Source organism: Protobothrops mucrosquamatus, unplaced genomic scaffold (genome assembly GCF_001527695.2).
Source record: "Protobothrops mucrosquamatus isolate PMUCROS unplaced genomic scaffold, P.Mucros_1.0 scaffold532, whole genome shotgun sequence".
Taxonomy (NCBI): domain Eukaryota; kingdom Metazoa; phylum Chordata; class Lepidosauria; order Squamata; family Viperidae; genus Protobothrops; species Protobothrops mucrosquamatus.
This window is the reverse complement of record NW_015386839.1, coordinates 183,001-200,618: the sequence shown is the minus strand read 5'-3', so window position 1 is coordinate 200,618 and position 17,618 is coordinate 183,001. Positions and strand designations below refer to the sequence as shown.

General features: G+C 35.5%; 1 protein-coding gene across 1 annotated transcript in view; it reads left to right on the top strand.

Annotated features, from left to right (window-relative positions):
• CACNA1C (calcium voltage-gated channel subunit alpha1 C) overlaps nucleotides 1-17,618 on the top strand; it is a 182,976-nt gene that overhangs the window by 150,399 nt on the left and 14,959 nt on the right. Inside the window, exons 29-39 of the mRNA XM_015816939.1 lie at nucleotides 545-636; nucleotides 1,713-1,881; nucleotides 2,139-2,266; nucleotides 4,051-4,147; nucleotides 5,391-5,493; nucleotides 6,641-6,742; nucleotides 7,773-7,900; nucleotides 8,859-8,993; nucleotides 10,294-10,646; nucleotides 15,231-15,362; nucleotides 16,151-16,254. Of these exons, the coding sequence (XP_015672425.1) occupies nucleotides 545-636; nucleotides 1,713-1,881; nucleotides 2,139-2,266; nucleotides 4,051-4,147; nucleotides 5,391-5,493; nucleotides 6,641-6,742; nucleotides 7,773-7,900; nucleotides 8,859-8,993; nucleotides 10,294-10,646; nucleotides 15,231-15,362; nucleotides 16,151-16,254 (1,543 nt within the window). The remainder of the gene's footprint in view (nucleotides 1-544; nucleotides 637-1,712; nucleotides 1,882-2,138; nucleotides 2,267-4,050; nucleotides 4,148-5,390; nucleotides 5,494-6,640; nucleotides 6,743-7,772; nucleotides 7,901-8,858; nucleotides 8,994-10,293; nucleotides 10,647-15,230; nucleotides 15,363-16,150; nucleotides 16,255-17,618) is intronic.

The window sequence follows — 17,618 nt, the reverse complement described above, 5'->3', positions numbered from 1 at the left end:
AGACTGTCAATCAGATGTACACCCAGTGCAGTGGGAAGATGTCAAATGTTGAACTGAGATATCAGAACCATGCAAATACAGGTAATCCTCGACTTACGACCACAATTGAGCCCAAAATTTCTGTTCCTAGGTAAGATATTTGTTAAGTAAATTTTGCCCCATTTTACGACTTTTCTTGCCACAGTTATTAAGTGAATCACTACAGTTGTTAAGTTAGTAACATGGCTGTTAAGTGAATCTGGCTTCCCCATTGACTTTGCAAGACAATGCAACCATCATAAATATGAGACATTTGCCAAGCATCTGAATTTTGATCATGTGACCACAGGGATGCTGCAATAGTTGTAGGTGTGAAAAATGTTCATAAGTCACTTTTTTCAGTGCCATTGTAACTTCGAATGGTCATAAAATGAACTGTTGTAAGTATATTATATAATATATGTATATTTTATAAGTTTATTAGAATAAGAATATTAAGACTATCAGATACAGGAATATCTTGTGGAATGAAACGTTACCTTGAATCAACTTTTTCTTTTATTAGGTGTTTGGTAAAATTGCATTAAATGATACTACAGACATCAATCGGAACAACAACTTTCAAACATTTCCTCAGGCTGTACTCCTGCTTTTCAGGTAGGTCACAACACAGAGAAGAGCAACAAAGATGATTAGGGGACTGGAGGCTAAAACATATAAGGAACGGTTGCTGGAATTGGGTATGTCTAGTTTAACGAAGAGAAGGATGAGAGGGGACTTGATAGCAGTGTTCCAATATCTCAGGGCGGCCACAAAGAAGAGAGAGTCAAGCTATTTTCCAAAGCGCCTGAAGGGCAGGACAAGGAGCAACGGATGGAAACTGATCAAGGAGAGAAGCAACCTAGAACTAAGGAGAAACTTCCTGACAGTTAGAACAATTAACCAGTGGAACAACCTGCCTCCAGAAGCGGTGAACGCGCCAACACTGGAAGTTTTTAAGAAGAAACTGGACAGCCATTTGTCCAAAATGGGTTTCCTGCCTGAGCAGGGGGTTGGACTAGATGACCTCCAAGATCCCTTCCGACTTTATCATTATTATTATTATTATTATTATTATTATTATTATTATTAAGGATGCCAACCCATATAAAACCCTCAAAGTCCCCAGTAATGAAAAATAATGTTGCAGCTTCCCAATAGCTTCCAATAGGAACTAAAGAAATCAAGGGCATCGTTAAGATAAGCCAGCAGGTTCATTCTAAAAATATATTTTTTTAAATCCTTCAGTAAGACTTAAATTTTGGCCCCGCCCACTTCCATGATGGCAAGACAACACTGGAAAACTGAAAAAAATGAAAATAAAATAATCTTCTAATCACAAACCATATTTGATTTAATCATATTTTAGGGAAATGATTTAATCTTTTTCTACCAAAGCCAAATTGATTTTTAATTCCACTGAATTTAATACCTGTTTTATGAGGCATAAGATCTGATATTTTACAAATCTCAAAATGCTTTGTAATAGACCAGCTACCCAAAACTATCAGGTACAATAGACATTTTATCAAACGTCTGTGGCTGCTTATGAAGTATGACTTTGTCTATGCTGTAGATCTCTGAGGCAGCTAGATTCAATTATCTGGTGAGTCATTTGCTGAGTACTTAATTTTTAAACTCCCCACCAGTTATGATAAACCACCTTCTTCTCCACTACACTCCCTTTTCAACAGATGTGCTACTGGTGAAGCTTGGCAGGAAATCATGCTGGCATGCCTACCTGATAAGAAGTGTGACAATGACTCTGTGGAACCAAACAGTAATACTGAAGGTGAACATCCCTGCGGGAGCAGCTTTGCTGTATTTTATTTCATCAGTTTCTACATGCTTTGTGCCTTTCTAGTAAGTAGCTATGGCGATCTATAAAAGTTGTGTAGTGGTATGCATTTTTTAACCAAAAAAAAATTGTCAGGGGAGGCGAAGTAGTGATCCCTGAGCCATATGCAAATTCTGAAACCCCTTTTAGCACCTTTTGATCTTAAGTGTACATATTGTTTTTCAAGAGAAGCACTTTGTTGAAGCACTTTGTCTGAAATATAAATCATTCTGGCATTAAATACCTTCTTCAGTAGAACAAATGTTTTTGTGTTTATTTACAGATCATTAACCTTTTTGTTGCTGTTATTATGGATAATTTTGATTACCTAACCCGTGATTGGTCCATTCTGGGTCCCCATCATCTGGATGAGTTTAAACGGATTTGGGCAGAGTATGATCCTGAAGCCAAGTAAGTTCCCAGCCACACAACCTAAAAGAAAGGAACTCTGAGTAACTCTATCTACAAAGTTTAGCATCTACTCAGGTTTCTATTTAGGAGCTGCTTAGGATTTCATGTTTTCTGCAACAATCAAGCCAAATGGTATCAAATCTTATACGTGTAGCAGGGCAAATGCTGGATTTTGTATTCTATTTGGGTGGAACTGATGGTCTGAAAGTGGGGGATTTCTTTAGGATGGATCTTTTTTTTATTAGATTCAGGATAATGGCTGGTACAAACCTTTACAAAGGTGAGAAGGTCAGAATCAGTTAAAATGATTGAGTCCAGACACCTCAGTGCACTCAGAGAATTTCTAACCTTATATATCTGAAATATTATATATGAATATAGAAACAATCAAGGTCATTAATATTATGCTTCCTAAGCACACACACACCCATCATATTAATCATTTGATCACCTAGGCAACTGAAAAGGTGGTGGCCTCACAACTCTGCATGCATCTAAATTATACTAATTATCTAGATTGATTTCGGTTGAGCTTTTGGCTGGCAGGAGATACTGATACTCCTTTTATTTACTTGGTAAATTGCCTTTGCCAGAAATTGCATGACGAAAATGCAGACTTGCTGCTTGTCCTAGATTTTCAGTAGGTTTCAGTATCACCAACTCCAGCCCTTCTGGTGGAATCAGGATTTGGGATTTGTGAGTGTTCTTTGTTTTTCAAAGATTGGACACCCCACAGCTTAGATCATAACTGTACAAGATGCAGTATAGTAGCATACACTTTCTAGGCTTTCCACCCTTCTAGGCTTTTGCAAATTGATGTAGCCATGTAAATAAGTCCTAAAGATAGTCCTTCTAACAAGTTAAAAGTCTTAATGTCTATAAAGTGGCGTACAGCCCTTGCCTCTCTCCAAATGTTCCTGCACTTGTTGATTAGGTTGCATGGTTGCTGCCAAGTTCCAAGCCAAGCTCCAGGCAGAAATCATATCACAATGGGCTGCTTACAGTAGCTTGTGGTCCTGGCAGTTGACTGATAGTTCTCCTGCTTGCCTGTAATAGTCATACATTCCAGACATCGCTTCTTGCTTACCCCACCTAGGCTAGGGCCTAGGTGGGGTAAGATTGCCTATGTATATCTGCAAGAAGGGTCATAAAATGTGCAAAACTGCTTTTAACAACTCTCATGTAGAGATGTGGGTCTATACATATGTTGTACATAGTATGTTTAGGTGTGTATCATGTATGTGTTTCACTTTGAGAGCGGGCAACTAAATCTCATTTTTGATGTGTGCCATTGTGCCCACAGTATAAAAATGACAATAAAGGTTATCTTATCTCTTATCTTATCTTATCTTGCTTAGCAACAGAAAGTTGGGGCTCAATTGTGGTCGTAAGTCAAGCAATACCTGTACTGCTTGAGAGAAAGGATACGTTGAGTCTATCCTTGAGGAAGTGAAGGTGGGAAGCATGTCTGTTTGGCTGCAGCTGCTTTTCCCAAGTGCAGACTGCAACTCCATCTGCATTCCCTCACAGGAATGCTTTCTTGCAGTGCTTTTGGTCTTTCCTATCCAAAAGGAAGTGCTGAAGCACATTGTTTGACACCTAAGCAAACATTCTGTGGTTCATATGAGGTTACTTATTATATTCCTTGATGTTCAACATCTACATGAAACTGCTAGGAGAAATCATCCAGAACACTGGTATAATCAGACACCTAATTCCAAAGAAGCCATCAATATCCTTGAATATTGCCTGACAAGCCTTTTTTTAAATTATTTTTCCTGTAGAGGACGTATCAAACACCTAGATGTTGTAACACTCCTGCGTCGGATACAACCTCCCCTGGGTTTTGGAAAACTCTGTCCTCACAGGGTAGCTTGCAAGGTATGATAGGTTTCTGTTTCCTTCTGGTTACTGTTTTGCATTACTTTTCCTTATATATTGATGGATGACAAACCCCGTCCACCTTGACCATTGGTCATATTGACTGGGGACAATAGGAATTGTCATCCAATATATCAATACACAAAGCTTGTGATTTCTAGATTTTTTTTTTTATTATGTAGTGAATAGATTTTATTATCATGAAATGTGCACTGGTTTCTTAGACTGCAAACTTTTGCTTAGTTGCATTTTATTAACATTTCATATTTTTATTTAAAATATTTATTTTCTGGATAGTAGTATTGTTAATATTGTTTCAATATTACTAGTTATTAAAATTAATCCCACACAATGTACACTTTAAAATACATTACATACTGCGACTTTTATCAACGTCATGAAATTGACAAAATCACCATCAGTCAATTGCAAAAGGCAACTTTACTTGGAAAAGCTTACATTAGCCAGATGTTTAGACTGGATTTGGCATTTTTAGCAAAACTTTCTCAAGGACGTGAGATAGACAGATGTTATTGTTTGATGATTGTGAAGATAACCATTGCAAAACGTAAGCTATTCCAAGTAAAGCTGAATTTTTCAATTGACAGAATACAGAATAACAGAGTTGGAAGGGACCTTGGAGGTCTTCTAGTCCAACTTCCTGCTCAGGCAGGAAACCTTATACTATTTCAGACAAAATGTTGTCCAATCGCTTCTTAAAAACTTCCAATGTTGGAGCATTCACAACTTCTGGAGGCAAGTTATTCCACTGATTAATTGTTCTATCAGGAAATTTCTCCTTAGTTCTCACCACCAGTCTGCACGTTATTTTGTCAATGCCAATGGGATTGACATTGCTGACATCAACTTAAGGATTTATATTTATAGATAAGAGATGTGATATGGGAAAAGAGATTGTTGTATTTTAAGAAATAGTGATAAGTTATTAAAATTGTTATAGATGTTGTGATGAAGGGGGAAGTAATTTGTTATATATTTCTCTTAATATATTCTTATTTTTCCTTTCTTTTCATTTCTTTCTATTTTTTTCCTTTTCTGCACCTTCTAGTTTTTCTTTTTATTATATTAGTTTTTTTTTCAGTTTGTATTAGTCTTTACTGTTGTAATTATAATTCTTAATACAATTACTATAAAAAATGAAACCGGGAAAACAATATAATGAATTGATATGGTATATGCCACATAATTCAATATTGTGTTTCTCTCTTTTTCTTCTCCATAGCGTCTTGTCTCTATGAATATGCCATTGAATAGTGATGGAACTGTTATGTTTAATGCAACTTTATTTGCATTGGTAAGAACAGCACTGAGAATCAAAACAGAAGGTAAGAAGACACTTAATATGCAGCAGAAATACATGGGATAAATCTTGATAGGTTTCTTACAGCATATGTGTTATCATGCCATAAAATCATAGAAACATAGATTTGGGAGGGGCCAACTACCTGCTCAGTGACAAATCCAAATTAAACTATCCCTGAAAATGTGAATAGTGGTCATTAACCAAGGATTATCTGTAAGTGTTTTCAAGAAAAAGTCAAGAAAAAGATGTTCAAACAATATGGCAATTTTCAGAGAGCTGTTCTGCTTATAACCTAATTTCTCATTCTTTTTTACATTTTCTTTTCTGTTATAATAATTAATGGTATAGTTATAGCTTTTCTACATGTTTTCTCTTTTATTTGATGTAAAATGTATTTTTTAAAAAAAATTGCAAACAAACTAAATTTTAACATTCTGTAAATTAAATCAAGGTGGAACATTAAACTGAACAGTCTGATTTTGAAAAATTAAGTTTGCATTTTAAATTTAAAATATAGAATTCTTCATGTATATTTTCATTTCCATATTAATATGAAGAAGATGCAAACAGTTTCAGTTCTGAATTGATCTCATACTTTAAATTGCATTTATCGGACCATTGTCTTCCAAGTGTTCTATTGCAGTATCATAAAGCTAAGGCCATAATATAGAAGACTATTGCTAGATATTTGGTGAATTAACAGTTACTTGAGTAGGTGCAATATGAATTATGATCCACTCAGATTTCATATATAGATACAACTTTGTCACCTGAAATAATCCAACATCTAGCTGTAGAGAAACCTTTTTAAAACATCTTTTTTTAAAAAAACACTAGTTTCTAAAATATTTCTGCTACTCATGAAACTTTCTTCTGTTCAAGGGAATCTTTACATTTTTATTTCCCTAGATACCATTCTACCTTTTCAGGATCATTAAGTCTGGCTTCAGCCTCAAAAAAACTTCTATCACTATGTTTCACAGGTCAAAATAGGCCAAAAGACAGAGGTTGTCATTTTTTTTCATTTAATAGGATCAGAGTTATTAAAAATCGTATTATAAGATGGCCTCTTATTTTTACATGGTTCTCTTTTTATCCGTGGACCAGATAAAAGTACTGCTCCATACAAGAACTGAAATAATTTTTTTTACTAATATTTCTTCTTATAGGTAACTTGGAACAAGCCAATGAGGAGCTGCGTGCAATCATTAAGAAAATCTGGAAACGCACTAGCATGAAGCTGTTGGATCAGGTTGTACCCCCAGCAGGTGGTGAGTCCATCTTTCTTTCAATACTCTATTTACTTGAACAATGGGCCCTATCCGACAAAATGAGTTTCAGTGTGGAGAAAAGCAAAGTTTTACATTTAGGCAGGAAAACCCAAAGGTACAAATACAGATTGGGTGAGACCTGGCTTAAAAACAGTAACTGTGAAAGGGACCTTGGAGTCCTAGTGGACGATCACTTGACTATGAGCCAGCACTGTGCAGCAGCAACCAAAAAAGCTAATACAATCCTGGGTTGTATAAACAGAGGCATAGAATCAAGATCAATCACGCAAAGTATTAGTACCACTTTATAAAACCCTAGTAAGACCACACCCGGAATACTGCAGCCAATTTTGGTCACCATATCACAAAAAAGATGTTGAGAGTTTGGAAAAAATTCAGAGAAGATGATCAAAGGCCTGGAGATTAAAACATACGAAGAATGGCTCTTGGGTTTGGCTAGTCTAAAGGGGAGACATGATAGCAGTGTTCCAGTATCTGAGGGGCTGCCACAAGGCAGAGGGGACCAGGTTGTTCACCAAAGCACCAGAAGGAAGGACGAGAAACAATGGTTAGAAACTAATCAAAGAGAGTAGCAACCTGGAATTAAGGAGAAACTTCTTGACAGTGAGGACAATCAACCAGTGGAACAGCTTACCCCCAGAAATCGAGGGTGCTCTATCACTGGAAATTTTTAAGAAGAGACTAGACATTCATCTGTCTGAGATGGTATAAGTTCTCCTGCTTGAGCAGGGGGCTGGACTGGAAGACCTCCAAGGTACCTTCCAGCTCTATTTATTCTGTTCTGTTCTGTTCTGTTCTATTATTCCATTCCATTCTATTCTATTCTAACCAGTTCCAATCTGCAAAACACTGTGATTTCTGAATAAAGGCTGGGAGATTATTTTTTTAAAACAGTAGGCATTAATATCATTAACTAATAGTTTGTTGGTAAATTATAAAAACAAATAAACTATCAGTTGTTTTTAGCTTTTTATTTGTTTTTGTTTTTTTCAAAATCTTTGCCATCTAGATGATGAAGTTACAGTTGGAAAATTCTATGCCACTTTCCTAATTCAAGAATATTTCCGAAAATTCAAAAAACGCAAAGAACAGGGTCTCGTGGGCAAACCTTCACAACGCAATGCTCTTTCTCTACAGGTAAGTAATGAATATTTAGCATGAGGTTTACAGAAAAGAAAGTCAAAAGTGGATCTTCTGTATATTGCTTACCATTATGACATTGATAGAAACAGCCCAGCAGTTTCATTATCCTTCCTATCAAAGATCTACTCCAGAAACTGAGAAACATTTCTTGAAAAATATGAATTTAATTAGTTTTGATGTTACAAACTCAAGATGATGATCCCCAGCCCGAATTTTAAAGGCATTTTCATTTAAACTAATAAATTGGGTATACTAGTTATCATTAACATACCTTTTTAGTTATTAGAATTAATTATAAATAGGGCCCTTTTAATTAAAATTGTATTTTCATATGTAAGAACCACTGGTTGGAAATAAGATGTCTTGATAAGAAATATATTTACTTCTAGATTAATATACTTGGATCAAATATTTAGAGCATAATTATGAGGAAGTAAAGTTATGAGGTTATTCTATTATCAAACAGCATCTTAAGGATCCATCATATAGATCCTTCAAAAATTCTAGTGAAATTTAGGAAATGTTTATGAAGGCATTCATTGTAATTTTCATCATGTTTTCCCTAAACTTCAGACTAGACCAAGTAACTTCACTACATATGGGAACAATTTATAAGTTACATTCTTTGTAACATCCATTGTCACAGATGGATTGAAAGTGGTACTCTTTTTTCTGAATTGCTTTTTTCATATTTCAGATACAGGGAAACTATTATTGCAAAACTCTACAACAAGATTTTTGTCAATTTAGAATTGTAGAATGAATCAGCTGATAGGAAAATTGCATTCAGCACAAATATGTTTATGACTTGTGCTCAAAATCGCCAGCACTACAACATCCAAATTACATTGAGATTTAGTAGGTGTTAAGAGCCAATGTCAATAAATACTGTATTTTAAAGTCAGTTTTATTTCTTTTATCTACCAGTAAGCTAAACCATAATATTTTCTAGGCTGGTCTACGCACATTACATGACATTGGACCAGAGATTCGAAGGGCAATATCTGGAGACTTGACAGCAGAAGAGGAATTAGACAAGGCCATGAAAGAAGCTGTTTCTGCTGCTTCTGAAGATGATATTTTCAGGGTAAGTGCTTTCACCATGAAGATGCAATCTGGTGTGCAGCAGAATGATCCAAAAATATTCAGTCAGATTCATAGACTGAAGTATATGCAGTACAGGACGAACAGAGAAAACTATAACTAAGAATAATAAAAACCAGATATCTTAAAAGGGCATTTCAAATTTATACTATAACATCATCTTTTTAGTCAGTATCTACTTCTTATGAGAAATCAAAGATTACAGAATCAATAGACAGGATTGGCAGAAGTAGTACATAGACCCCAGATTTAAAAGACTCATGCCCCCTTCTTAGCTGAATGTGATTAATACAACTCAAAACTAAAATTATTTCCATCACTATTGTTAATGTTGTTTCTACATTCCCAACATGTTAAAGCAGAGATGAATAGCCTCAAGAACCACATTACTTGCTGTATTGTGAAATTATAAGTATGTATACACATAAACATTCACCAATACACAGACACAGATTTCATTCATCTCTCTCCCTTGCCTTCCTCTTCCTCTGCAGCTTTGGAGAATAAAACAATAACTTAAAGGAATCTATTGTAGAAAGCAAGTAACTCTAAAGTAGTTTCTGCTTAGCTCAGTTTCACCTCAATGAAGGATTCCTGGGAACTTAGCTCAGGATTGCTGAGTACCCAGTATTAATTTAGGAATATGCATGCCAAAGATGGAGGATATGAGGGATTTCTATTCTATTCCTGATAGACAGAAGCATCCTGACTACATCTCATTGCTGTGCAATAGGGAAACTAAGACATTGTACATTGGAGTTTTAAGAGCCAGATATTTATTTGCAAGTAGTGCTCCAAAAAGGCATCCTACTAAATGGATTGCTGAATTCACACAACACGATATGCTATTATAGCATATTCCGCAACCACTTGTTCAATGACTATTTGATGTTACAACAGCAATGAACAGGGAGACTTATGACTGCTCTTCATAGTTGCAACTATTGCAGCATGATTGCAATTTGGTCACTTGGTGACCATCTTGCAATTATGATGGGTCCAGCTTTTTGCTATCACATGATCACTATTTGTGACCTGCATTGCTGGTTTCCAACAAGCAAAGTCAATGGGGGAAGCCAGCAGGAGTCACACATGACAGTCATGTGTTGTTGCGCCTAATGACCATGTGGGATTTGCCTAACAACAGCAACTGGAACAGCCACAACTACCATTGTAGATCAGCCCAGTTGTGTTATATTTGCTTTACAACCTCCTGTGGGACATTACTACCTCTGTACTGGAGCTTTTATACATTCATTAATATGCTTCTGTTTTGCTTCCAGAGAGCTGGTGGCTTGTTTGGAAATCATGTCAGCTATTACCAAAGTGATGGCAGAAGCTCATTCCCTCAGACATTCACTACTCAGCGCCCTTTGCACATCAACAAATCTAGCAACAACCAAGGAGACACTGAATCCCCGTCCCATGAGAAGCTTGTCGATTCCACCTTCACTCCAAGTAGTTACTCCTCATCAGGTTCCAATGCTAACATCAATAATGCCAATAATACTGCCTTGAGCCGCTTTTACAATCCACCAAGCTATCCCAACACCGTCAGCACCGTGGACAGCTACAGCACCCCTTCCTCCACCACTGTACGGATCCAGGAAGTTCCTTGGAAGTTCAGTTGCAGAAGGTAAAGATTGTTGACAGCAGCAATATTTCTATTGTTTGCCAGTTTAATAGATCATTATAATTGTACATGGAACTTCAGAGGAATATATAATAATATAATAGAAATTTGAGACATTATGTGTATATATTTTCAAAAAAAATTGTCATTTTTTTGAAAATATATACACGTCTCAAATGTATATATATATATAAATATAATTTATATTTATATATATTATACACACACACACACATACTCCCTGCCAGAAGATGATGAAAAAGGCTATTCCATACGTTTCAAAATATAATTAATTTTAAGTTGTTATATATTTTAAAATAAACAGAAAATAAATTATTATATTAAATTTTAATAAAGAATTAGGAGTAAGTACATCATCAAAAATGTGCTGCAATGTAATGGTTGAAAAAAGGAATAGAGACAGTATTTAGTCCTAATCTATCAGGTTCAGCCCTGACTCCTTTCCATCTGCTTTGTAAATAAGACTATTGGATTATTTTATTTATTTGTATCCCACTTTCATTATTTTTACAAATAATTCAAGGCGGCAAACATACCCAACACACCCTCCTCCTATTTTTTTCCCACAACAACCCTGTGAGGTAAGTAGGCCTGAGAGAGAGTGACTACTGTAAAGTCTACCAGCAAGCTTTCATGGCTAAAGTGGGACTTGAACTCAGTCTCCTGCTTTCTAGCTTTAACCACTAGGCCAAAGTGGCTATCTGAGGTATATATGAGTCCTCTGGATAGTCCAAACACATTACAAAATAATGTTTTATTATTTGTCATTATTTGAGAAATTTTAAAATAAAATCACCATATAAGAGATCCTATAACAGAACCCAAGAATGTAAACTGAGGCTTCTCAGTATTCATTTACTTATCTACTTAGTAGGTTCCCAGTTTCTCCAGTTGCAAAAACAACTCTGAATGGACTACCTGCAAATGGAATTCCAAGGCTCAAACTTCTATTAGTTCTTCCTCATTTGGGCCAGAAAGTTAATGTCTGTTACATAATTAATATTACAGCTTCATAATCTAAGAAGAGCTTTGATAGATGTCAGTCTTAATATAGAATTGTTTCTAATATTTGGGAATCCCAGGAAAATGGGAAATCCAGGAAGATTGAAACAGAAAATGTATTTGAGAAATAGATGTTCCAGCCAGAAATTCTGATTTTTTTTCTCTGTGATGCTTTTTAAAAAAAATTTCTTTGTGCAACCTAGTGAAGTGTGTCCAATTATCCATTCATCGGGGTAAGCATGGCGATATCGTGTTTATAATCCAAATTGAAATTTCTGCAGTATCAAAATTCGGCAGGAAAAAACCTGTTTCTATTTACAGCAGACAAGCATTATCTAGCATTTTCTTTGCTTCGTAAACTTAAGTCATGTTGCATTTTGCATGCTAGTTTTTTTATTTTGGCAGGATTTTTTCCTTTATCTAAGAAATCTAATTTTATTTTACTCCTGTCAAATTGATTTTCTCCTATAGGTAAGGGGGGGGGGGCATGAAGGACTTCTATTCGTCTTCATCTCAACACAACACAGCCAGGAGTTTTGGACTATTTAAATTATTTTTATCTTGGTAGCTTTTGGTGATGGGTTCTAGAGTTATCAAACTACCACCCCAAAAGCAGTAGGTAGACCCAGGATATGATGATCCAGAGTACTCCTGGAAGAAGAGGTTGTACCCTAGGGGCAATATTTTTTGTTAGTTAATTTTGTGCGCTAATGCAAGAAAAGTACTTTATTTATTCTAAATTAACCATCCATTGTGAGGTCTTTGTGCCTATAAGTTCTTTTAAAATATTCAATATAAAGAGGCAAATATTGAGGATATGTGTGATATAATTAAAGTATGAAAAGTAAAGTATAAAAAATATAACCAAGATCAATCTGTGTCTAAAAGCTTCATTTTATTTTTCTTTCCGTGTATTCTTTAACCCTCATTACTGTGCTCCTTCAGAATAAATAGGCTTAGACCATGTAGAAAGAGCAAAAGAATAATTGGCAATGAATAAGCACTACATCCTAGGAGTTGATGCAAGACCTAATATCTTTGTGATAGATAAAACAAAATTTTTTTATGGTGAATTCAACTTGTAGATAAATAGAGCCAGAGTCCTTGTTCTTGCCCTCTTTCAATCCTGACAAAATAGGCATTAAAAAGCTTTAATGGGATTAATGCTTATCATATTGAAATGAAATTGGGATTGCTGAAAAAGTATTGCTGAAATCCTTTGGACATCTAAATCTAACCATTTTATTAATTTGAAAAATTTACTTTAAACTGGCAGCAACTACCCTTAACAACTAGGTGGATTGTTTAGTATACTGTACTGAGGAAATTTCATGTAAAATGTCATATTGAGATCCTCTGTAGTTTAATTATTTTTAAAATAATATTGTTTAATAGGAAATACTAATTGTTGTTAATATTTTTGATGAGATTGCGTCAGTTCATAGCAAGGCAACTTGACTGTTTGCCCTGTTTTCTGAAGCATAATTTTTAAAAGTAGGCAAATAGATCTGTGATCCAGATTTCTCCCTTACTCTGCAAAACTATAGCAATCCAAAAATACCACGTTCTTTCCTTCTTCCCATCTCTATTTTTTTTCTTCCCATGCTTTCCTAATGAGTTAGGACACATTATTATGAAACATTAGGGAGGTAATCTTGCTGTTCATCTATATTTCATATAAACATTCATTTATCAAATCATGTTAAATTTTAGCTTTCAGGTGTAGTGAAGGAGGAGAACAATATTGCTATAACACAGATAAGTAAGAGGTTTGTTACTATTGTAAACAACAAAATTAGAATATTTTTGTGGATTACTTATCCAAAATGCATTTCAGTTACACTGAATCAGTGTTGATGTTATGGTCAAACTACAAGTTATATACAATCTTAACAACTTATTTGCAGGACCACTTGTCCCTAGCTTTTGGGTTTATCCTACTTTCTCTCACAGGATGGACATGTTTCAGGTCTCCTCCCTGAGGCAATGCCTTTTCTATGGCAATGTCTTCACTTTGGAATAATCCCTATCCCAGGGGTAGGCAACCTTGGCTCTTTTATGACTTGTGGACTTCAACTCCCAGAATTCCTGAGCCAGCCACGCTGGCTCAGGAATTCTGGGAGTTGAAGTCCACGAGTCATAAAAGAGCCAAGGTTGCCTACCCCTGACCTATCCCAACCCACCCCACTCAAAGCTCAGATAGCCCCAATTCTCTTCACCTTGCAGGAAGCTTTAAAAGAACTTTTCCCCTTTAGATACTCGGTGAGGATGACAGATGACCCTGTTTTCTGGGAAACAAAATACAGGGATTGATTGACCCTGTCTCTATATTGTTGATATGTTGCCCATGGGTTGCATTACTTCTGATGGTCGCTTAACTGTACTCAGATGTTTTTTGCTTGGTTTTTATTGGGTATACTGCCACCTAGAGTCATGATTATACGTCAGATAGCTACATACATCTAATCAATAAAAAAATAATCATCGCTGGAATGCTGTTATGTGAATTGACAGTCTTTTTGGAGCAGTGGCAGGGATCAATTTGTTCTTCCTGTGCTGTTTCCTGAATCACAGTTGCACTTACAACTAGCTTGTTTTTAAAAAAAAAAATAGCAAAAAAATTAGATACACGGAAAGCATTAATCATCTGTCCCTCTGATTTATTCCTAAACTCAGAATAAAACAGTGGCAGTTATTTCAGTTAATTCACAGTAATGCACTTGATTCACCAAATACCAGTGAGAGGATAGTAATGGCAAAATAAATGCTTCAAGAAGATGTGTATGTAGGTTTGCTGGAAGCAAAGCAATTTAAAAGCTACTCTCCCAACAAGATAAAATGCAATTAAATACATGAGCCCTGAGCAATACTAATAGACCATTTGAGTATTGATGTAGGTTTAGATTTGTTTCTTCAAAAACCTTCATTATTACTCTGTTTCAGAAGTATGGACAAGCATGATGAACAGGAAATCTAAGGCAGATGCTTCATATCTTGCTTCCCCATTTCCAAATTAATTTCCACACAGGAGATCTGTATCTCGGTTGCCAGACCAATTCAATTTGGCAGGGTTGGCACATCCTGGGTTCCAAATAATGCTATCTGGAATAAGGTTCACCTCAAAATTTGAATGGTTCCCACTGTGTTAATATTTTAAAGAACCTTAAAAAGAAGACTAACACTCCTTTCTTCCTTTTTGTTCTCTTCTGGGTTTATTTGCCATTTTGTTCTTTTGTCTTGTGCTGTTTTTATGTTTTCACATTGTTCTTTGTTTTTAAATGCTTTAACAATTGTAAACTGCCCAGAGTCATTGGGAGTCAGATAGTATATACATTTAATATATTATGGTTTGTTGCACAAGCAGCCAGATGTTCAGACTAGATTTTGCATTTTTGTCCACCTACAAGTCCTTTCCAAGGACTTAGGATAGGCAGATAAGTTTTCTTATAAGTTAATTTTGCCAGGAGCGGTTTAAAAATAATGCAACAGAGTCAGTGTTTCCACTGCAGAATTTCTAGATTTTCTTCAGTAACCATAAATCATTCTGATTTTTTTGCTTATTAGATCCTATTCCAGAGACAGCCAAGTAGCAATTGTTAGTGAAGAGGAAGCTCCTCAGGAGGATGAAACATATAGTGAGCAATTAAATGAAGAAACTGAATATTGTAGTGAACCAAATTTGTTATCACCTGAAATGTGAGTATTTTATTGCAGTATACAAGTTGTTTTGGAATTTTTAGGAATGAAATCACAAAATTCAGTCTTGCCTTTCCAATAGTTCCAGATTAGAAATACATTAATAATTTTTCCATATATTTATACCATAGTTTAAATTGTCATTTGCTGTTTCAGATAATAGAATATACAAAGATAGGGGGGGAGAGGGAACAAGCATGTATAGTATTTGTAGGCAAATCATGTTATCTGAATTAATAACTTAGTGCTGTAGTATGAAAATAAATAAGTCATAAAGCTAGACATATGTATATCATACCCATAAAGGAATTATTTCTGGATTTTATCACCAGCTAGCTCCCAGATTAGTTCTCCATAGTGAGAAGAATCTGATACTTGGATTGTCAATTGCTGGAGGTTATAAAAACCTGCTCCCACATACCAATATATTCCTAATTTTTGGATGAATTACCAATGTATTCCTAACTATACTATTGTGCATATAATTAGTATGGTAGACTATTTAAGGAAGAAATATGGTTGAAAACTAAGGCATAAAGAAACTCATACTAAAACATCATTCTCAAATATTTCATCATTCCATTATAGAATGAGTAACAGCTTGCTATTTGGAACAGAACTGAGAGGCAAAATCTGCAGATTCGGGGATTAGACCACTAACCCTACATTATATAGTTTGACATTAACCTAATTAAATCTGATAGAGGAGGCTGTGTTCCTCTTTAAGAACTGTGCAACATGTTGGCTAATTCGTATATTTTGGACAAAAATGGCATTTTCAATTACAGGTTATCGTACCAAGATGATGAACACAGACAGCTAACTCTCCCAAAAAGCAAAGAAGACGTCCAGCCATCTCCAAAGATTGGATTTCTACATTCCTCATCACTAAGTAATACTGTTGACATTTTAAAAATTGTGCAATCTATTAAAAATATATCATTTGTTGAAAACATGAAATAGACTACACAGCTGATACATATTTTCATGGCTTTTAGTTATTAGCTGCCAGAATGTTGGAATATACTGAGATTTTGTCAATTTATCCAGGAGCACAAACATTTTTCAACTGCTTGAGAATTACTATTGAATTAAAACTTGCAATTCAAATAGGATAATCCTTGTTTTCACAAATATCAAATGAGCAAATCTTGTATCTTCACTGCATATCGTCAAACTATAATTAGAGACATATATTAGAGGGAAATCCTGTAAAATGAGAGTTCCTATCTAGATTATTTTCTTGATATTCACGTGTGCAGATATAGATATTTTTAAAAGGAAATTGCAAAATGGTCTGAAATATAAATTTCTAGTTATAGTCCAGATTTATTATCTCAGTGAGAAATAGACCATATAAATACATACAATGTTTAATTAAGAATTGTGTAAACACAAATTGTGTGTTTATCAGTTTAACATAAAAGCCCATTAGCTGAGTGGGAATTATTAATCTTTTCTACGCCAGTGATTTTCTCTTAAAAGTGCCATATCCCCCCCCCCACACACACACACAAACAGAAAACAATTTTGCCTCTACTTACATTTATTTAACAGAATTGGGCTAAAAAAAATATAAACAGGAGCTTCATTGCAGTGGGGTGCCCCAGGGCTCTGTTCTGGGCCCAGTGCTCTTCAACATCTTCATCAACGATCTGGACGAGGGGATAGATGGGGAACTCATCAAATTTGCAGACGATACCAAGCTCCAGAAGACAGGCTTAGGATACAGGAGGATCTGGACAGACTTGAACACTGGGCGCTATCTTAACAAAATGAAATTCAATGGTGAAAAAAGTAAGGTTCTACATTTAGGCAAGAAAAACCAAATGTACAGGTATAGTATAGGGGGTACCTTGCTCAATAGTAGTAACTGTGAGAGGGATCTCGGAGTCCTAGTGGACAATCACCTAAATATGAGCCAGCAGTGTGCTGCAGCTGCCAAAAAACCAACACAGTGCTAGGCTGCATTAACAGAGGAATAGAATCAAGATCACGTGAAGTATTAATACCACTTTACAATGCCTTGGTAAGGCCACACTTGGAATACTGCATCCAGTTTCGGTCACCACGATGTAAAAAAGATGTTGAGACTCTAGAAAGAGTACAGAGAAGAGCAACAAAGATGATTAGGGGACTGGAGGCTAAAACATATAAGGAACGGTTGCTGGAATTGGGTATGTCTAGTTTAACAAAGAGAAGGACGAGGGGGGACATGATAGCAGTGTTCCAATATCTCAGGGGCTGCCACAAAGA